Genomic DNA, 23,060 nt, shown 5'->3' on the forward strand with positions numbered 1-23,060 from the left:
GCAAATAAAAATTTATGCCTACCACAAAATTATTTTCTTGAAAATTAATTTGGAAATTTATAAGCAGATAGTATGACACTAATTTATCAACCAAATAACAATTTAAATGGGACTAAAAAAGAGAAACTGTAATTTAAATATTTTTGAGTGTGGTACTGGTTAAATTGTGTGTGTGTGTGTGTGTGTGTGTGTGTATTGAATTTGAAAGTAATTTATGGAAAGTGCTGCCAGCATGGTGTTTCAGATGCTCCACAATTTGAATTTAAACTGCTCAGTGGGATCATTAAGATTATTACGCATGTTTTCCAAAGAGTTTGAATTCAAATGACAACTTTAAAAGAAAAAAAAAAGATGCCCTTTAAAAATTGAGGAATGTTATTGCACTTATAGAAATTCATGCAGTTTGAAGTAATTTGCCACCTCCCTTTCTGAAAAAGTACCTGTTGATAACGTTGTCAAGAGATAGGGATGTTGGAGAAAGTACATACTACAGACACATTCCCTTGATGAGTAAAATCAGATTGTAAAGCAGACTTTATAGACAATAAGTTATTGCATTTAGTACAAATGACAGCAGAAAATCAGGAAGGGTTGTGGATCAATGTAAGATGGAGCACAGGGATCCAATGATGACAGAGGCTCACTTGAGTAGTACATAAAAGGCCCCTTCAAACTCATCAAGTGTGCCATCTGGTTCTCTTTCTCTGGGTGGGTCTTGGCCTATGGAGGTCTACTTTCATTTTGTGCCAGTTAGGCAAGTGAACAGTTTATGAAAGAAAGAAACAGAGGTGTGCTTACTCACTTTTCAAAAGAAGTCTTTTTGCTGTGGAGTTTGCAAAGTTGTTTTGCAACGGATTTATCATTTTATTTTTTTAAATAAGCGTAGTTCCAGTGATGGGAAATTTACTAGCTCTCAAGGCAGCTTTTTCCTTTGTTGAATTCTCTAAAGGTTATAAGGTTACTTCTTGTTTTAGACGGAAGTCTGTTTCCTTACAACAGCTACTCATCTGTCCACAAAGTAGACAGCTAATACATCTTCCATCTGAAAGCCTTTTAGGTATTAAGTTCTCATGTCCATCTAAATCTTCTCTTCTTCTCCATTCATGTGTTGAATGAATGTTGAAATTCTCCATCCTGACCACTTTCTAATGGATTCGTCCAGCATATCAATATCATTCTTCCAGTGTAGTACTTAGAATTTCCATTGCCTTGTGTAAAGAAATTGACCTCTTGGGATATGTAGAACTTGATTTAAAAGACAAATACATAACAACAACAAAAAAGAAGATTCTGAGTAACAATACATGTTTTAAAGTTGAAGGAAAATTTTATAACCCATCGCCCAATTCTACTGGAATAAAGTAAAATTGCATATTAGATCTTGTTCTCTTCAATCTGTTTTAATAAGAAGTAAAACGAGATTTACGACATTTATCATTTTCTAACTTACATTAAAGTACATGTTTCATCTCCATCCAGGGGTAACTTACTTATTTCTTTGCACCTTTAGCAGTCAGCACTGTCTTGGTATAGGTGATGTCCATTAATTGTTTAGAATTAAGGAACAATAATAATAATACCTAGTGCTTTCCAGTTTATAAAACATTTCCAATCTAAATTTGAGCTTGGTGTACAGGTTTTGTTTTTGTATGTATGTTTTGTTGTTGTTGTTGTTGTTTTTTAACATGAGGAAGTCAAGACTCAGAAGGTTTAAGGGACTTACTCAAGAATGCAGAGCCGGTCAGAAGATTTGAATGTAAGACATTGTGGCTCTAAACTTTGTCATTTAAACAGAGCATCGGTTAGTTGGTTATCTCTTCCTTGGTTTCTGCCTGGGTAGAATGTATTTTTAAACGCTTTGGTGGGGAGGGAGAGCTTTGATTTCTATACCCTTGCCGGAGGTGTTACTCAGATTCAAAGGCTTTTGGTAAATTTGAAAGCAATCCTTTGGGTTTCTAAGAGCTGCATTAGAGCAGCATTTCTTTGGAGCATTGTAGCCTCTCTGTCCAAAATGAATCTGCGGTAACTTGGGGGAATGGGTGGTCTGTGAGGACCAGAACTGAGACAGCAAATGGAACCTCTTTAAAGGTTCCCAGCAACAGGTTCATTTTGTATCCAAATTCTGAAACACAAGTGGGAGAAGTGAGACTTCAGTGAAAAGAGTGATGATCCCAAACAAATAAGTTATGGGGTCAGGGGAAGAGCTCAAGCTCGGGACTCCTAGTCTCCAGCCAGTTTCCCCAGCCACCCGGACACAGTCGTCCAGAAGCCCAAGCTTATGCTTAGTCTGGACTTGCAGTAAAAGTCCAATGCTTCTACCTGTTTCTCCCTTCTAGTGAAAAACCTCCTCCTCACTGCCTCTCTGACCTCACCACCATCACTCCACATCTATCCCACCTCACCATTGCCCGGGGAGCCTTCTCATCACACCATTCTGTTTCTGGGTTCATGTCCTTATCAAATGGGACCCACTCTTTCTTTCAGAATGCTCCTGAAATTTTCCACATTTGATTAAGTGTCCCAGCCATAAAGCCCATTCCAGTAACCACCGTACTGCGCAGCCAATTCCAGTAATGGAGGAGACACTTCCAGCTGTTAAGCAATGCTCACCCCTTCAAAGGAGATTAAGCAACCTCATTTTCAAGTTGTATTTAAAGCATGCATCTGGACCCTGACTGTGACAGCACTGGAGAGCTTTTGGGTGAAAGAGCTGTTAGATTGGTCCTGTGTGTATTCATGGGATAGAACTCACTGGGAGAGGTAAACAGGGTTTTCACTTTCTTCTTCATGTAAAATTGCTATAACAATATAGGGTTTTGTGAATATCAGATAGAACTTTTTGAGATAACGGCTACTGCCATTCCTGGGTCATGTTCAGCCCTCAGCAACATGTACTGCATAAAAAGGAAGGCAGATACCTGAGAGATCCCCAAAGAGGCTGAACACAGCATGTCAAACAGGAGCATCCTGCCACTGGAAGGAAAGGAGCAGGTTCTAGATGATCACTCATCAGAGACGACTCTTGTCAAGGAAGGGGCCGTGGAGAAAATGACCTCTACCGGTCTTCCCAACATGAAAGTCGAACACAGGAAAGGGACCTGTTTGTCCATAAAGCCCCAACATGCTTGCATCCACAGCCCACATGGTATACCTGTCTTCTTTAAAGAGTAGCAGAGTTATTCATGTACCCTGCATGGAAATACTATGACAATAGCAGTTAATGCCTTTTTTAGTTAAAGGGTACTGAGCTGCACCTGCAACTGCAAATTCACATCAGGACATACCAAGATGAAAAATCCAAATTCAGTGTCTTGTGACATTCGGGACCATTTTTGTCACTTGGCTCAGTCTCCATGTACCTGAACTGAAGGCTGCAAGGCAATGCACAGAACTCAGACTGAATCAAAGAGAAATTTGTTTGAACCCAGACTTTACTACTCTGTTCTTTGCGATGGGTCAAGGTTATAGTTCTCTAAAGCAAGGCTATGAAAGGAGGTTGATAGTACTTACAGTTTTGGGCCCCTGGGAAGGTTAAATGAGTTCATGTAAGTACCAAGCACGGTGCCTGCCTCCTAATAGGTGTTTAATAAATGCTATCTGTTGTTGCTGAGATGCACCCTGAAGACATTTATCATACCATACCTCCTCTGGAAAATAGATTGTAAGTATACCATAGAAATTTACATCACAATGTCTTCCTTCAATCCTTTGCTTTTCTCTCCTATCACTCTTTCCTGGCGATACTGTAATCTGGATGAATTTAACCACTTGTCTTTTGCTCACCAAAGTGGCTGGATGTCGCTGGAGAAAAGCACACATCCAGGCATGTTGATAGCAGAATAAATTGTGACCCACCTTAACCCCACTCACAGCCTACATTCTTACATGCTGCTCTCAGCTGTTACCTACATTCTCTACTCTACCCCCCAGTTTCTGACTGCACCCCATCCCCACTCCCCCCTCCTTAAGAGATGACTGCTTCATTCTCCGCAGTGACAATGGAAGCCACCAGAAGACACTCCCTCAGCTTCTGCTGTCAAATTTGTGCCTGTCCTCTCTGTTCCTTCTGTTACAACAAGCAGAAGAGCTCGTCAGATTATCAAACAAACACCAATTGGCATAAATGTATTCTGATCCCGTTTCCTTCATCTTGAGAGGACCCTCACTCCATTGTTCATCTGTTCTTCATCCTGGATCCTGTCCTTGATTGGGTCCTTGATTGGGTTCTTCTCATTAGCATCCAGTTGTGTTCTAGCATGGCGTAGATCCCCTCCCTGCCAACCCCGTTCCCCCATTGCCTACACAGCTCTCTCCAGCTGTTGCATTATCTCCTCCCCAAAGCCAGACTCTAGAAGATTTTTCATTACACATGCTGCCTCCTTTTCCTTAGCTCACATTCTGGCTTTTCTCCCCAGCACTCCTACCTCCACTACCCTGGCTGAGGACATGTGTGACTTGTGACTTCCACATTGCCAGAACCATAGATCAAAGTCAGTGTTCATCTGACGTGATATCTCAGCAGGGGGTGGGATGGACATTTCATCTTTAAAAAGCTGTCCTCCCAGCTCCCTTGACATCTCCAGCTTTCTGATTTTTCTATTTATCTACTTCTCAGGTTCGCTGTCTTGCTCCTTCTTGCATGTCCCTAAATTGTTTAGCTTTTCTTGGCTCCTTTTCTCCCTCAGTTCTCTCTGTAGTCACTCTCATTTCCTCCCAGGCATCTAAGTACCATCAGTATGATGTCATGTCTCAAATAGGTACCTGGATGGTGTTGTTACTGTTTTTCATTTTAGCCATTCTAAGTGTATAGTGATATTTCATTATAGTTCTTTTTTTCTTTTTTTAAAGAAGATGTTGGGGGTAGGAGTTTATTGATTAATTTATTTATTTTGGGCTGTGTTGGGTCTTCGTTTCTGTGCGAGGGCTTTCTCCAGTTGTGGCAAGCGGGGGCCACTCTTCATCGCGGTGCGCGGGCCTCTCACTGTCGCGGCCTCTCTTGTTGCGGAGCATAAGCTCCAGACACGCAGGCTCAGTAGTTGTGGCTCACGGGCCTAGTTGCTCTGCGGCATGTGGGATCCTCCCAGACCAGGGCTCGAACCCGTGTCCCCTGCATTAGCAGGCAGATTCTCAACCCCTGCGCCACCATGGAAGCCCCTCATTATAGTTTTAATGTGTATTTCCCTAATGGCCAATGATGATAGTATGCAGGAAAGGATGTGAATAAACTGGATCACTCATACCTTGCTGGTGGGAATGTAAAATGGTACAGCCATGCTGGAAAACACTTTGGAAGTTCCTTTAAAAATTAAACATATAACTACCGTATACGCCAGCAGTTGACTTCTGGGCATTTATTCCAGAGAAATGAAGACGTGTTTATTCAAAAATCTGTTCATAGCAGCTATATCTATAATAGTTCCAAACTAGAAACAACCCAGATGTCCTTCAACAGGTGGTATATTCTTACCCAGGCATACTATTCAGCAATAAAAAAGGAATGAATTACTGATACACACCACAACTTGGATGAATCTCAAGAGAATTATGCTGAGTGGAAAAAGCTAATCCCAAAAGGTTGCATATTGCATAATTCTACTTATATAATATTCTTGAGAGGGTGCTAGATACAGTGAACAGCTCACCATTTGCCAGGGGTTACAGTTGAGGGGAGAACTCAAGGGTTAAGGATGGGTAGGAGTGGATGTGGTTATAAAAGGGCAACGGAAGGGATCCTTATGGTGAGGGAGCCATCCTGTATCTTGGCTGTGGTGGTGGACATATTACATGTATACATGTAACAAAATTGCCTAGAAATAAATATGTGCATGTGTGTGCGTGCAGGTGCGTGCACACACACACACATCTAAGCTTTGTTCTCTCTGCTTTCTCACCTCCTACTCACTACTCACCCCCTGCAATCTGGCTTCCGTCCCCACCTCTCCACTTAACACTGCACTCCTCAGCACCACCAGTGACCTCTTTGCTGCTAAATATGCTGGGGACTACTCTGTGCTTATCTCGCTTGAACCCTGTTCACCATTTAAAGCTGTTGACACCGTCTCCTCGAAACGTGTTCTTCATTTGGCTTCTGTGACACCATCCACTCTGGGTTCTCCTTCTACCTCTCTACTCACAGCTCCCACTCTTTTTTAACAGATTTCCTTTTCCTTCCTCCTTCCTTATTTCGATGTTTTTCTGAGTTCTGCCCTAATCCCCCTTCTGGTCTCACTCCACGCTCTCCTAAGTGATCGGCTCCCGTGACCACAAATATCATCTATGTGCTGAAAACTCTCTGGCCAAGATCTGCAGTTGAGAGCTCCCTCTGAGCTCCAGAGGATGTATCTATCCGCTTACCAGTCTTCATAAATTGGCTTCTAGGCCCACAAATTCAACACTTTCAAAACAGAACACACGATTTTCCCTTTTAAAAAAGCTCTTTCCTGCGTTCCTCCACGGTGAATGACACCACTTGCGTTCCCTGATTAAAGGCACAGGAGCTGTCCTGATTCCTGCCCTTGTTTCACTGTCTCCTCTTATCCATCACTCACCAAATTCTGATATAATACTTTAGCTTCCTTTATATCTACCTTCAGAAATCCTTCAGTGACTTTTCACTGCCTTCACGATAAAGTTCACACTGCTCAGAGTGTCATATAAAAAGCCCATAGCCACATGCACCCACATACACATGCCCATGTGTGCGCATGCATGCACACGCGCGCACACACACACACACACAGAGTCTTCTGAAACAGGGAGACTTTCTCTTACCTCTGTGGCTGAGCAAATACTTTCCATTCTTGGAATACGTGACCTTCTCACTTCCATCTTCGTCACCTAGCCAAGAATTATCCTCCTTAAGACCTCAATTTAGACATCAATAAAAGTGTGGTCCTTGTACCTTGTCCTCCCCAGTGCACTGTGGTAGCATTTTCTGCTTTACCTCTACCATACCACTTAGAAGATTGTGTTTCAATGACCCATGTATTTCCCATGTACCCCATTCTCTATAAACTCTCCCCAAGGGCAGAGATGTTATCTTGTTCCTCATGTGTCCTATAGTAAGCACTCAAATGTTCCTTGACTGCTGGGTTGGACTGAACTGAACAAAGATGAGATCACTGAACACAAAGCCATACGCATAAGTGCTATAGGGACAGCTGTGGCGTAAATGATCGTGTACTGGATGAATGATTCTCCACTGCACAGCCCCTGATTTCCAGACCTTTTAGTCACTTCCTGTGAATCTTGCCAGCCCTCTTCTCAATTGTTTTTGCAAGTTCTCTCACACTGTATAGACCAGAATGACTCAGGGTCTAACCGATACTGACTCTAAGTGTGACATCATGAGTCTTTGGCACTCCTTCTCAGTTTTAGTGGCTGCTACTCTGCTGGCTGGCTCATCGCAGTAGGGCGTGGCTAATCCTCCCAGTTTGTGGTCCCTCCAACATCAATGGTTATTTCACCTAATATGTTACCTCATCCATAGAGAGTCGGGGGTTTTTGTTGTTTTTTAACCGTTATTATAACACGTCTGGCTTAGTGGAAAGTACATTGAACTGGAAATCAGGAAATTTGGACCCGCTTGGCTCTGCCGCTGACTAAGGGGCTCCCGTGGAGCATTTGACGTGCCCATCCCTTTAAAGGGTGTCTTTATTTTATGACAGTAAACACATCTCATTGTGTCCCATTGTGTGGCTAGATTATATGTGTGCAATGATTTGGAGCACTCCAGTGAAGAAATCTTATAAAGTCTAAGAATTATCTGTCTGTAGTGCTTTATACTTCTCAATATGCTTTCATATCCATTATCTCATTTAATCCTCACGCATTTGGAAACTGTGGTTCAGTGACTTATTCATGTGAACAAAAATAATAAACAGTGGAACAAATAGTTTTGATTTTATATAAAGATCACATGAAAATTGATTTAAAAAGCATCATCCATTAGACAAAAAGAGTAAGGACATCAACAGGCAATTCACAAAAGAGACAATAAAAATAGCTGCTAAACCTATGAAAGGATGTTCAGCCTTATTTTATTTAAAGAAATGCAGTTTAAAATACCATTTTCCCCTCATCAAAATGACCACGATTTACAAGTTTAATACCTGCTTTTGGCAAAGCTGAGGGAAACAGGTACTCTTGTGTGTTTTTGATTAGAGTACAAATTTATACAATCTTTTGGAAACAAAATTTGGTACTATCTTTTAAAATTTTAATTATACCCATATTTCGACACTATGATTTAATTTCAAACAGTATGCTGTTTGATTTGCACAAGGGCACAGCAGTACCTGTTCAGAAATATACATTGTGGCATTGTTTGTAACGTTGTAGAGACTAGTTAAATAAAATTACAAAATAAATAAGATACGGCAAATTCATACGACAACATGGAGACTTAGACATGATAAATCTATATGTGCTATAAAAGACACCCAAGAAAAACTCCTTAAAGAAAAAACAAGGAGCAGAACAGTACATAAAGGATCTCATTTGTGTTTAAAGAGCAACTTTTTAAAAGGGTGTTTATGTGTGAATGTATGTGTGTGTGTGTGCGCGCATGTGTGCATGCGTGCACACAACCACCCATTTATGTACAGGCATAGAAAAATTGTAGTTATCATCAATTTTGGGGTGGTTACCTCTGGGATGGAGTTTTATTTTTCACTTTATATCCTTCTGTGCCAATTTGATTTTTAAATGAGTATACATGTGTATACATATAAAAATTTGAAAAGTTAGCATTCAGCTTAGACAGTTTTTCTTATTTCAGTGAGCTGCAGTGGGTTTCATTGGTTTGCCCAATTTAATTGACCACAATAGAAAAACCTTAAAGAAGAAAAAACACACTTCAGAAGCTTTATATTTATATGACTTTTAAAGTAAGAAAAAATTAATAATCCCACTCAGCAAGTCAGAATATCCACCTTCACCCCAAATCATCATAGCAAGCAGGTGACTAATCTTTGGCCTTTCCTGCACCGTGTGATCTGTCAGCTGTCATGGAGCGTAGGCCTCAGCGTGGGAGGACCTGAGAGGCCACACATCACCTCTCAACAATAGCCTCCTTCTGCAGATGAAGGCCCTACATCTGAGACAAATGAGTGCCTGTCTACTCTCTGCTCCTTCTGGCGCCTTTGCCACCTAGATTCATGGGCTTGCCGCCTACTCCAGAATATCTTCTTAATGGAAGAATGAATGATCTTTCTGAAATTCAAACCTCATCATGTTGCTCCTTTATTTCAAACCCTTCAATCAGTTCTCCCCAGTGCTCCCTGTCCCTAGTTATTCTGTATATAAATGCAAAGCTTCTTAACGTATTTAAATGTGCCCTTGTTTATGGGACCTTTTGTCACCGGCCTTGAGCCGATGACACATGTGTTGAATGAGTCAGCTGCCCAAAGAGGTGGCTGAGATAAGGCAGACTTTTTGTATCTCTCCAGCCTCATCCCTTCACTCTCCACTCTGACCGCATTGGGTTACTTTCAGATACTTTGAGTTTTCCAGTTGCACCATGGTTGGTCCACCCACAGCCTTTGGTGCATAATCTTTGTCTGCCTAGAATACTCTCTGCCATCCTTCAGATCTCAGTTGACTTTTCACTTCCTCCATGGAGCCTCCCTGGCCTCTCGAGACAGTTTTGTCCTGCCAATGTGTGCAGTTCATAGCACTCTGGGTCTCCCTTCATAGCACCTACTATTTTTTACTCTGGATTTGGGCTCTGCTTGTCTGCAGCCCACTCTTAGAGGACAGGGAAAGTTTCTGTCCTCCGATTGTACTGAAGGCACTATTACATCCCTTGCCATGACCTGGTGCCTGACACACAGTAGATGCATCATCAGCGTGGACTGCATGGATAAGCTTTAGATCAGACAGACCCCACGTCTTCTGAGCCTGAGCACCCTGCTTTTGCTCCTACACTGGGCTCTCTTCCCACTACCTTCCCCTTGTTCTGTTCCCACAGCCCAAGCACTGTGCCCAGTATGATCATGTATATCCTCAGAGTTTTTAGGGCAGGATAGGAGCTGACAATTTAACGTCCTTCAAGATTCTGTTTAATAGGGAAGGGCTAGAATACTTGGAATCATTCTCACTTCGAGAATTGCTTTCCATCTTTCCTGATTTCAGCTCCAATCAGATGGCTTTATCACATGTCAGTTAATATTTATGGTCTCAGGGGGTGGCACCATGATAACCCTTCTCCCCCCCACCCAAGGCCAGCTCACTACTTCCACCTCTGATTGTGCTGGGCCTTACCAGTTTGGACACTGGTAAGAGGTGGGACCGTGTATCCTACCTTTCTGTTTAGGGTTTCAGTCAACCTCTTATTAAAAATTTTAAGACAAGAATTCAGATATGCACTGGCAGAATTTTAGAATCACTTGTTCCCTCTTCTTCTGAAGGACTCCTGTTCCTGGCAGGACCAGCTTCTCTAAGGCAGTGCAGTCAAAACCATCTAGAAGTTCACAGATTCTTCTAAAAGTAAACAACCCTACCTGGCTGACTCTGAGGCAGAGGAGAAACAGCAAAAAGCAGACAAGAGTGGTTTAGATCAGTCTGTCCCGCCTCTTCCCCACTCACTCATAATGTGTGTTGAAATCAGAAATCAGGTAAAATCAAAGTGGGATCCTCTGCTCAGTCACCCTACCCTGCTAATAAGACCTCTGGGATAATGAGGCACTGCATTCAAGTATTAGCTGTGTGGAGAGTGGAAGATGAAGACGACGCTACATTTAGTTTCAAACTCCCTCACTTTCTGGGGCAAGAGAAGATTTTTATAAAGAGTAGAAGCCACAGCATCTTGAAGCATCTGAAGAAGGGAAGAAGTCAGGGCTGTGGGCTGCGAGTGAATGTGTCTCTAGTCCCTCTAGTGGGCACTGGTCCACATCAGAGCGAGCCCAGCTGTGGTGGCTGTTAGCTTCCGAGGGGCTGGCACATAGCAGTCAGAGGCACAGAGGAGTTTCTTGTTATTTAGAAATCTAGAAGGAAGAGATTGTCAAGATAAAGGACTCAAGATACCCTTTCCCATTGTGCCAATAGCGAATTTGAGACCCAGAAGAGGGATGTAACCAATCATTTCACTCTCTGGCTCTGAAGCCAGAATGACCACCCTTTAAGTGAAGCCTGCTCATCTAGGGCATATGAGCTTTAGTAATTAGCAAAGGGGTATTCCAGATCTCTTAGAAGCCATTCTTTTCTTCCTATGAGTGAGTGGACAGCTTTTCTAGTTTCTTAGCCAACTAGCTTCAATATCGTTCAAAGAACCTATAAAAAGAATTTGCATGCACCCTTAGGTGCTTAGGGGCCGGTGTTGCAGATGTTGGAATAGAGCCGGGAGCAAGGTACACTGGTCCCTGTCCTCCTGGAACTCACATTCCCATGTCTGTAAGGAGCTCTGGGCTTCTCCTGTGTAATACATAAAGTGACTTGCTGGCATAATTTCCTTTGGAAGTGCTTTGCAGGACATAAGTCCTTGTCTTGGTTGACCTCCAGCCAGGCCTTTCTCATCAAGACTCATCATACTCTTCCAATTTAGGGTGCTTGGATAATGAGTGAAAATCATGGCAAGAAAAGATGCTTTTTTTTTTCTTCAGTCCATGAATCCATCCTGATTTTAGGGACTGTTTTGGACAAGAATCTTTGTAAGCAATCTTACATTTTATTCCCTGCAGTATTCCTACATGGATAATTTATATTGATAGTTGATAGAAGTGTATCTCACTGTTTCTCAACTCTGGCTGTGCTTTCGAATCATTAAAAAATTGGAATTCCCTGGCGGTCCAGTGGTTAGGACTCTGGGCTTCCACTGCAGGGGACGTGGGTTCGATCCCTGGTCAGGGAACTAAGATACCACAAGCTACACAGCCAAAAAACAGACAAAAAAAAAAAGGTAATTTTTTTTAACTCTGATGCTAAGTCCCCACTCCAGAACAATGAAATCAGAATATTTAAAAGTAAGGCCCAGGCATCGGCAATATATTACTTCAAATCATTAATAATCAAATATCACATAAGAATCTGACTTTTAGCGGCTCATTTGTAAGGAAGGTAACTCTACAGCTCCTAAGTGACTCCAGCAAAACAGGTGAATTTAGATTTCTTTTCTCAAACTTTCTCGCATGTTCTGCAACTGTGGTTTAAGTGACTGTGGTTGTCCTCCACCACTCTATCATGCTCCCAATTTATGTTTAACTGGATTTATATTAGAAGGCAAGGAGGGGCACATGGTTTTTTAAACCCATTTCTTTAAGTGTTAAAAGAATAATTCACTGGAAGAAGCCAAAGGAGAGATTTGGGGTTCAGCATAAGAAACGATTTTATAGGGCTTCCTTGCTGGCGCAGTGGTTGAGAGTCCGCCTGCCGATGCAGGGGACGCGGGTTCGTGCCCCGGTCCGGGAGGATCCCACATGCCGCGGAGCGGCTGGGCCTGTGAGCCATGGCCACTGAGCCTGGGCGTCCGGAGCCTGTGCTCCGCAATGGGAGAGGCCACAACAGTGAGCGGACCGCGGACCGCGGACCGCAAAAAAAAAAAAAGAAACGATTTTATAACAATCAATACAGGCTGAGAAGAGCCATCTCAAGGGTCCTCCTGCCTTCTCTTATGAGGGTCTTGGCTGAGACTATTGGTGACCTGTGATGACAAAGATTACTTTCTGCATTGGCTAGGAGCTAGATAAAATGGCCCTAAGATCTTGTCCAGCCCTGGGGAATCTACAAGCACCAAAAAAAACGGAGCAGTAGAACTGGGCAGAAAGTTGATTTGAAATCTACCCTTATGATTTCACCTCAAATATTATGGAGGAAAATAACTTTAAAAATATAATTTTCTTAATGCCATGCCTGGTGTATTAGTTTGGGCAAGTAGTGCTGAGTGCTGTAGCAAATAAACTCCCAAATCTCAGTGATTTAACACAATAGTTTATTTCTCTCTGATAAAATCAGATATTTGGCAGGTGCTTTCCATTTGGGGAGGTGGAGTCTCTGCCTTATTCCATCCACTGGCTCCACCATTCCCTAGAGTTTGCAGGTCCCATACTAGATTCTCAGACGAGGGAAGAGAGAACATTGAGGATCTCATGAGATGGTGAGGATGGTTTTGGGCCAGACTGGGTAACGTGTTTCCTTTCTACTCATATTCCATTGGCCGGGGCTCAGTCCTTTGGCTACAGCTGCAAAGAATGCTTGGAAACGTAGCCACCATGTGCCCCAAAGGAAGAGGAAGTGGTTTGGTATATGTCTAGCCATGCTTTAATCATCATCATCATCAGTGTACTTTCCTGGAATTTTCCAAATCAAACTCTGTGGGTCACTTAGCTTAACAAAGTATGTAAAAGACACTTTTCCATAATGTAATTTATCTTTATTCCTGTATATGTTTTCTATCTTGGTTTGATTTAAAATAATGACTAACAAATAGCTTCCATGGGCCCCAACTAGAGAATTTAACCTCTAACTCCTCCATGCCTATAATTTAACCTCTAACTCCTCAAACATAAGGTAATCCCTTTATGAGGGATGTACCTTATGTTTGAGGAAGAAAAAGTTTATTTACTTATGCACCAAATATTCATTGAGAGCCCACCACAGGTCAGCAACTGGATATTCGGTGGTGAGCAAAAACAGACAAGCAGCCTGCTCTCAGGAAGTCTGTGTTCTACAGAGAACTGGACAGAGTGTTTTTTTTAAAAAAAGAAGATTGTCTTAAAAGGATTAAAACAAAGGAACCTGACCTAGACGGAGGGGTCAAGAAAGCCTTCCTGAAGAAGTGCTCCTTCACTGAGGCAGGAGGAGTGAGTGGAGTTTGGCCATCTCAGACAGTAGAGCATGCTGATTTGAGGAACTGAAAGAAGGCCAGTGTGGTCAGAGCTCAGAGGCTGAGGGAGAAGCATGACGCAAGGTGGGTTTTCAGAGGTAAACCATGAACGACTTAGGCCATGCTAAGGATTTTAGCCACTCTCCCAAAAGTAAAGGAAAGCCCAGCCATTTCATTACTTCTTACACCACTCATCCATCATAGGCTTTTCCTGAAAGGTCTTTGGCAATAGGGGAGATATGAAAGCAACATCATGAGTAAGTGAATGGCAGAGCCTTTTCCCTAAGTGCTGTGGTTTTTAGCCACACACCATGCATTCTCCACGTCTCCAATTCTCCTCATTATTTCCTAGAGCTAAGAGTAAGACAAGTTTGATGGAAACATGACTTAGTTAAGAACACAACCTGCAGAGTGAAGGATTTTTCCTCTTCCAAATGTGATCCCTGTCTGCATCATCTACTACATGATTCAGTAGAGAGACACAACTGGATTTGGAGTCATATTTCCAGGCCTTGCCTCTGCCACCCAATTCCAACTTATCAGCAACTTTCCAGCAGTTGTTTTCAGAAATGGGTCTAGATTACAGCCTTCTGATTCCTAGTCCAATATACTTTCCACTTTTCCACACAGATCCAATTGTAGTTCTCCCTTCTCCATAATCTTTAAAACACCCTTTCTGATTGAACCAGGCCACTTATTCTTTATCCCCTCTTCTTCCCACTGAGATGACCTTTCTTTTCCTTCTAAAACTGGAACTAACTTTCAAATTGGAACTCAAGACTCTCATCTACACAAAATCTGCCCTGAGGACAAATTTGTTGATTTTATTCTTCTCCCACTGAATAGAAAACCTGCTTGAGGGAATTCTCTTCAGCTATTTTTCTTGATAACACAAGTCTGGGCTCTGAACTGGGGAGTATGGACTTTGGTGATTTAACAAAGCAGGGAAAGACAGAAACTGACAGGACTCAAAGGCTATCTTTGGCCTGGATTTGCTGGAAAACCATGGTCAAGCTATTATTGAGTGTTCTTCCTCAGTACATGAGCTGATACAGCCCATGTATTACAGTCCATACATAGTAATGCTTCCTGTGCCAGAGGGTTGAGCTTCATGGTGATTAAAATGGTAGTAAGGCGTCTTGCAGTTAATCCAATCCATCCCATCCATGTTGCCTGATGAATGTTCATTCCTACAGATTCAGTGTTGCCTAAAGATTAAAATCATGGAATCTTCTAGACTTCTAGATAGAGAAGAGTTGGAGAAATCAAAGCCTTCATATGACCCGAATTATCAAAAAGCAGATAATCTCATCTCATTTCATACATCCTGTACTTCAGCTGTCCTGACCTGTTTTGTATTCCTCAGAAAACTCTTACCCTTTTCTGACCTTCTGCTTTTGTTCATTCTGTGCCCTGCATTGAAATGCCTTTCCCTTCACCTTTATGTCAAAATCTTACATGGCCAACTCCAGTGTCATCTCATCCCTGAAGCTTCCTTTTGTCTCACAGTTTGGAAGTAATCACTTTCTCTCCTACTCACTTTATGACATAGGTTATCTTTATTGATATACTTATGCCTTTATATGTGTATGTCTCATATTCTCCATAAGAGCAGCTTTTGAGAGAAGAGCCTGTAACTTTTCTTGACATTTGTGTTTCCTAGAGCTCCTTCTAGTGGGACAAAGTGTTTTGAGGTCAGTAAGAATTTAGTTCAAATAGAGCTCTATGATTAAAACATTTATTTATGACCATGGACAAGTTTCTTAACCTATCTAAATCTCCTAAATTCCTCACTAGGAGAATCTATGGTGAGAAATAAATGAGAAGACTTATAAGAGAACTCCTGGTGTGGGACTTTGTTATTGTAGGTATTTAAAGAGGGTAGTTTATATCCTGCACACATTGATATGTCTGTGGTTGGTATGTTCTGTTTATGAGAAATACAAAATATCTTGTAAATAATAATTTTAATATTTAGTAAATACTTATGTGGTACATTTCATGCTTTGAGATGGGTACTCTGATCCATCCCATTTTATAAAATAGAAAACTGAGACTTAGAGAAGCTTAGTAATTTGTCCAGATGTTAGAGGTACTGGAACTTAAACTCGGGCAGTCAGACTCCGGGACCTGTGCTATTGACACTGCCTTCTTGATACTTTCTCCAAGCTGAATTATCACTTAAATAGGCAATGCAACTCGTAAATCTAGCCATGTCCAGGGACATAATAAAGTCTGTTCACTCTCCCAGACATTTGAGGATAAATCTCAGTTCCCCGCTACACAGCCTCCTCTGGAAAGTAAACAGTCCAAGTCCATCCTGTCTTTCCTCACAGGTCAGATTTTCTGCTCTCTCCCTGTGTTCATCTTGGTCTCTTTGCCCTGGACAGGTTCCAATTCTTTTATGTGCCTTTTAAAGTATAAGATATAGCTGCTTTGAAATACTACTCAGAGAGGTGGCAGAAATAGAAGTTACAGTTCCTGGTGTCAAAGAACACTTCAGTGGGACCGTGAAGTAGCCACTTGTTGACTTGAGTCAGTACTCACCATCACTTGGGTGGCCCAGGCTGGGAAGATGCTGAATAGAAATGAGGGAAAGATGCTTAAGAGGAGGCAGATTTCACCCTCTGTGAAGCCTCTACAGGTTTACGTTTTATGAACTCTGTCACTTGCTGCTGAATGTTCTTGCTCAGTGTGTGAAAATACAGCTGCAGCTGAGTTCCACCCTCTTCACTTAAAAGGGTGATTAACTATTTGTGATGAATAATTATTTAATTGCCAGTTCAGCTACATGTGTGTAGTTGTTTTGCTTCTTTCCCCTTCAGTGTAAGCCAAGTCTTCTCAATAATAAAAAAAATAATCCAGAATTAGTCAACTCCCTTTTAACAGGTTTTCCTTCAGTCTGGCACAGCAAGAAGGTTCCAATTTTACAACCTCACCTTTAGCTGGAAAAAAAAAAGAAAGAAAGAAGAGCTCCCCCACAGCCAGTGAGATTCTGTTTAACTCTCATAGCATCTCCTGTAACTGTTAATAAAGTCTCCACTTCATTTTGAACATTTTCTTCTATCTTTGGATCAAAGTTTAATCAGAAAGAATTATGGCTCTTTTAATACCCATTTAACCTTTGTATTCTCAACAGATACAAAACCACTTAAAATTTAAACCTCTCTTTTTTATGGGCTTGTACGTTGATCTCGTTTTTCTCAGAGATGCGTTTCACAAGAATTGTAGAAGCATGACATGGGGGTCACTGCAAACTTCCAGGCTCCACTCTTCACTGCCTTCCGTTTCCATGTCCTCTTCACCCTATTAATTATTTTAGTAGTGTCTTGCTGTTTTAACAAAGGTCTTTATTAATGCCACTAAATCTATTTTTTTTACTGTTGTTGACATCCTTTTTCTTTCCATCATTAGTAGTATTTAGTGTTTTCTATCTTCAGAATGTGTAAAGGGCTGAAATTCCCATAAAGTGTGCCTGTCACCTTCTTTTTATAGACTTTATCAGCAAAGGGGTATGGAAGTGAGGTTCAGAATTGTCTCTTGCACTTCATGTGTAATTTAGGCTTACATTTCCTCATTCAAGCAATGTTTATGTAGAGAGGCAGCATGCTATACAGTAGAGTTCTTTTTTTTAATTATAAAAGTAATTGATCTTCTAGTAAAAAATAAAATTATGCAGAAATATCTAAAATAAAAAGTGAAATTCTTCCCAACTCCTCTCCCTAGAAGCCATTGTTAGCAGTTCTGTGTATCTACTTCCAGAATCCAGAATTTTTTATACATTATAAACACATACGCGTACATACGTATTTATACAGACACAGCATACGTAATATTCTATATCTCAGGACTTTTGTTTTTCCCCTAATAGAGGATTGATATCTTTCTGAGAATGATAGTATATATGGATCTACCTTTGTCATGTGCCATAGTGTTTATAGGGTGCATGAACCATAGTTTAGTCATTTCTCTACTAATGGATATTTACATTGTTTCCATTTTTGCCATTAAAAGCAAATATCGGGCTTCCCTGGTGGCGCAGTGGTTGAGAGTCCGCCTGCCGATGCGGGGACGCAGGTTCGTGCCCCGGTCCAGGAGGATCCCATGTGCTGTGGAGCGGCTGGGCCCATGAGCTGTGGCCGCTGGGCCTGCACGTCCGGAGCCTGTGCTCTGCAACGGGAGAGTCCACAATAGTGAGAGGCCCGCGTACTGCAAAAAAAAAAAAAAAGCAAATATCTTTGTGCAATTATCTTTATGCAATTTTGAGACTTTCTGTGGAATAGATCTCTAGAATGAACTTGCTGAGTCAAAAGTGTATGTGCATTTCCATTTTGATACCTACTGAAATAGTCCTCCAAAACGGTGGTCCCAGTTCATTCTTCTCAATGGTGTATAAGAATATCTGATTCCACATACCCTCCCTGACCTTGTACATGTTCATATTTTAAGTTTCTGCCCCCAAAATGGGATTATTTTCCATTTTTATAATTTTTAGTAGGTTTAGCATCATTTCATATGCTTAGTAGCCATTTGCCTATTCACATCTTTTGTCCTTTTTTTGGTTGAGTTATGTTTTTCTTATGGATGTATCGGAAGTAATATGAGTTTTAACCTTTTGTTGGTGGTTATGTTGAAACTGCCCCGCAGAGCCTCGTGGGTTCCTTGGAGAAGACCCTGATTAGGAAGAATTGACCTGACTGGTTGGGCTCTCCAGAGTCCTACCTCCCCCTTCTTACTTCAGCTACACAGAGACATTGATCAAACAGAGTTGCCCAGTTTTTACTTGCATTTCATGTTGAACTTTGGGCTTGAGATTTAAAAAAGGCTCCCGTGGGGACTTCCCTGGCTGTCCAGTGGTTAGGACTTCGCCTTCCAATGCAGGGGGTGCGGGTTCGATCCTGGTTCGGGGAGCTAAGATCCACGTGCCTCGCAGCCAAAAAACCAAAACATAAAACACCAGCAATATTGTAACAAATTCAATAAAGACTTAAAAAAAAAGTCTCCTGGGTCTAAAAAGATGTTGAAAAACCACTCCTATGGGAGAAACAGCCCTAGATTTGTCACAGTGATCTGTCTCAGGCTCTACAACTTAGCATTTTTAAATTGGAAGGGTGCTTAGAAAGTAAACATTAAGTTCCAATTTCATTACAAACACCTAAATCTGTTAATATATGTCGATACACATAAGATGCTGACAGATAGCTGTCATGAATTCCATAATACCTAATACTGATAATTATTTTACTCTTCATAATATCTTCAACTTATATATATATTTTTAACATCTTTATTGGAGTATAATTGCTTTACATTGGTGTTTTAGTTTCTGCTGTATCGCAAAGTGAATCAGCTATACGTATACATATATCCCCATATCCCCTCCCTCTTGCATCTCCCTACCACCCTCCCTATCCCACCCTTCTAGGTGGTCACAAAGCACTGAGCTGATCTCCCCGTGCTATGTGGCTGCTTCCCACTAGCTATCTATTGTACATTTGGTAGTGTATATATGTCCATTCCACTCTCTCACTTCGTCCCAGCTTACCCTTCCCCCTCCCCGTGTCCTCAAGTCCATTCTGTACGTCTGCGTCTTTACTCCTGTCCTGCCCCTAGGTTCTTCAGAAACTTTTTTTTTTTTTTAGATTCCATATCTATGTGTAGGCATACGGTATTTGTTTTTCTCTTTCTGACGTACTTCACTCTGTATGACAGACTCTAGGTCCATCCACCTCACTATAAATAACTCAACTTCGTTTCTTTTTATGGCTGAGTAATATTCCATTGTATATATGTGCCACATCTTCTTTATCCATTCATCTGTCGATGGACACTTAGGTTGCTTCCATGTCCTGGCTATTGTAAATAGTGCTGCAATGAACATTGTGGTACATGACTTTTTGAATTATGGTTTTCTCAGGGTATATGCCCAGTAGTGGGATTGCTGGGTCATATGATGGTTCTATTTTTAGTGTTTTAAGGAACCTCCATACTGTTCTCCATAGTGGCTGTATCAATTTACATTCCCACCAACAGTGCAAGAGGGTTCCCTTTTCTCCACACCCTCTCTAGCATTTATTGTTTGCAGATTTTTTGATGATGGCCATTCTGTCTGGTGTGAGGTGATACCTCATTGTAGTTTTGATTTGCATTTCTCTAATGATTAGTGATGTTGAGCATCCTTTCATGTGTTTGTTGGCCATCTATATATCTTCTTTGGAGAAATGTCTGTTTAGGTCTTCTGCCCATTTTTGGATTGGGTTGTTTGTTTTTTTGATATTGAGCTGCATGAACTGCTTGTGAATTTTAGAGATTAATCCTTTGTCAGTTACTTCATTTGCAAATATTTTCTCCCATTCTGAGAGTTGTCTTTTTGTCTTGTTTATGGTTTCCTTTTTTTTTTTTTTTTTTTTTTTTGCGGTACGCAGGCCTCTCACTGTTGTGGCCTCTCCCGTTGTGGAGCACAGGCTCTGGACGCGCAGGCTCAGCGGCCATGGCTCACTGGCCCAGCCGCTCCGCGGCATGTGGGGTCCTCCCGGTCCGGGGCATGAACCCGTGTCCCTTGCATCGGCAGGCGGAATCTCAACTACTGCGCCACCAGGGAAGCCCTGTGGTTTCCTTTGCTGTGCAAAAACTTTTAAGTTTCATTAGATCCCATTTGTTTATTTTTGTTCAACATATATTTGAAACTGAAAGTATGCATATGACTATAGACAATGCTCAGGACTTATTTTATTATTTTGATTATTTCTTTATTATCTGTTACTTTATGTAGTTCGTAGATGATGCATTCATCTGAGGACCCTGCTGACTCAAGGCCCAGCAGGAATCTGCTGTCCACAGTTATGAGTAGCTTATTTGGACCAAGCTTTCAATTCTATAAGTTAGGAGATAATCTTTGAGGACCCTCAGCTAGTTAATACCAGAGAAGTACCCAGATCCTTAGAGTCCTGACTCCTACTGCAGTCCTAACTCCTATTTTACCTACTTTGCCATTCTTTGCCGGTTAATCTTGGGCAGATCTTCTTAGCATTTCTAAACCTCAGTTCTTTTTTTCTCTTTTACAGTGAGAGTACTAATGCATGCATTGTCATCCTGACTAGGGTAGAGTAGAGACATAATGAATGTTCTTACCTTTTGTGAATAGCATAGTACCTTACAGAAATGCAAGGAATAATCCAAGTATCTATTGCCCTTTATTATGGTGTTGAAAGAAGGACTGCTAGTTTGAACAGGAACTGTGGTAATTAAATGTGTTTTAACATATCCCCATATCATGTAGACTAGCATTGATATTTTAGCACTCATCTCCTCTGAAATGGGCTTGATTTTTCCCAGTTTAGTTTTTTAGACTGGAAAGAAAAAAATAAAAAGATGTAGCTATGGCTCTCATTCTTTCATTCTCTCTGAAATAAGAGCGGAGTAATAACTCTAAATGGTCCAGGTAGTAGCTGAGGACATTCTTTTGAATGCTTCTTTCTATGTTGGTTCATTTAAGAAGGGGCTAAATTCTGCAGTCATCTACAGGACTCTTTTATACCAGTTTATTCATTAAATAAGACAGTATAACAGATTAATTCACAGGCTTATTCAAAATAGATTTTTTAAATGGGAAAGTGGTAGATATTTATATTACAAGATAACTTACTCTTGCATACTCAAAAATCTTCTTTATTCCTTTAAAGATATATAGTTATCTAGAGTTACTTCAAAATTATTCATTCAGTTCTTTCAGCAGATATTCCAGGGTCTTTGTAGGCATCAGAGAAGCAGAAACCTCTGCCTTCCTAGCAGGGGAAGATATACGATAAATGATAAACCTGACACAAAAGTATATTATGTAGCATATTTGAAAATGATATATGCAATGGAGAGGAAAAAGGAAAAAAAGCAAGCAATCAAGAATGAAGTACAAGTGGAAGTTGCAACGTTTAATTGGGTGGTCAGGGTCAGACTTGAGAAGACCATCTTTGAACAGTGAGTTGAAAGTTGCAAGGAAGGGACCCTAGACCAGGAGCGTGCCTTCAGTGCTGGAGGAATATCAGTGTCCAGAGTAACCATGGAGAAGTGAGCAAGCCGGGGGATAGTAGGAGATGATATCAGAGAGATAACTTGGGGGAAAGAGCACTGATCATTTAGAACCTGCTTGGTCATGTTGTACTGAATATTTTATGTATTGTTAGATCTAATTTGTTAGTAGTTTGTTAAGGATTTTTGCATCTATCTTCATGAGGGATACTGGTCTATAGTTTATCGTTGTTGTCGTTTGTTGTAATGTCTTTGTTTGGATTTGGTATCAGGGTAATACTAGTCTTATAAAAGGTATTAACAAGTGTTCCATCCTCTCTTAAATTCTGGAAGAATTTGTGGAAATTGGTATTATTCCTTAAATGTTTGGCAGAATTTGCTAGTGAAGCCATCTGGACCTGGAATTTTCTTTGTTAGAAAGCTTTTACCTACAAATTTAATTTATCCTAAGTGAACTTTAACAGTTTGTGTCTCTCAAGAAATTGGTCTATTTAATCTAAATGGCTGCATTTATAGGCACAATGATGGTTTACGGTATTCCCTTATTATTATTTTAACGTCTGTAGGTACTGTGGTATTGTTTTCTCTCTCATTCATGATGTTTAAATCTATGTCTTATCTAATTTTTTTCCTTTGATCAGTCTGGATAGAGTTTAGCAATTTTATTGTTTTTTTTTCTTAAAAGAATCAGCTTTTGGTTCCATCAATAATTTTTTCTATTGTTTTTGTGCTCTCACTTTCATTGATTTCTGCTCTATTATTTTGTTTCTCTTTCTTACCTTGGTTTTAATTTGCTCTTCTCTATTTCCTTAAAGTTAAATCTTCGATCATTGATTTGAGGTCTTTTGTCTTTTCTAATATAAACATTTAATTGAAAGGCCCTGTTTTAACTGCATCCTATAAATTTTAACATGTTGCACTTTGATTTTCATTCATGATGTTTTCTAATTTCTCTGTTATTTCCTTTTGACCCCTGGGTATTTAGAATTATATTATTTAATTTCTAAATATTTGGATTCTTTTTCTATTTTCTATTTTGGGTTGTGTATTTTTCACAACTATGTTATTCTTACTCTTTTTCAATTATTTATACTCTTGATTTGAATGTTAGTGTTGTCCTTTGATTTGCAACATACATCTTAATTAATCAGAGTCCACCTTCAAATAATATATCACTATGTGTACTGTATCGGGACCTTACCATAGAATATTCCCA

General features: G+C 40.7%; 1 protein-coding gene across 6 annotated transcripts in view; it reads left to right on the forward strand.

Moving 5' to 3' along the window:
- The window catches only part of LPP (LIM domain containing preferred translocation partner in lipoma), a 698,762-nt gene that overhangs the window by 600,107 nt on the left and 75,595 nt on the right, over nucleotides 1–23,060 (forward strand). Inside the window, exon 10 of one of the 6 annotated variants that reach the window (XM_081235266.1) lies at nucleotides 2,813–4,232. The exons of the other annotated variants lie outside the window; for them this stretch is intronic. Within the exon in view, the coding sequence (XP_081091392.1) occupies nucleotides 2,813–2,833 (21 nt within the window). The 3' untranslated portion in view covers nucleotides 2,834–4,232. Of the gene's footprint in view, nucleotides 1–2,812; nucleotides 4,233–23,060 lie in introns of those variants that run through there. 6 annotated transcript variants of the gene reach the window in all.

The sequence above is a fragment of the Mesoplodon bidens genome (genome assembly GCF_964165515.1).
Source record: "Mesoplodon bidens genome assembly, chromosome: 5".
In the NCBI taxonomy this organism is placed as follows: Eukaryota; Metazoa; Chordata; class Mammalia; order Artiodactyla; family Ziphiidae; genus Mesoplodon; species Mesoplodon bidens.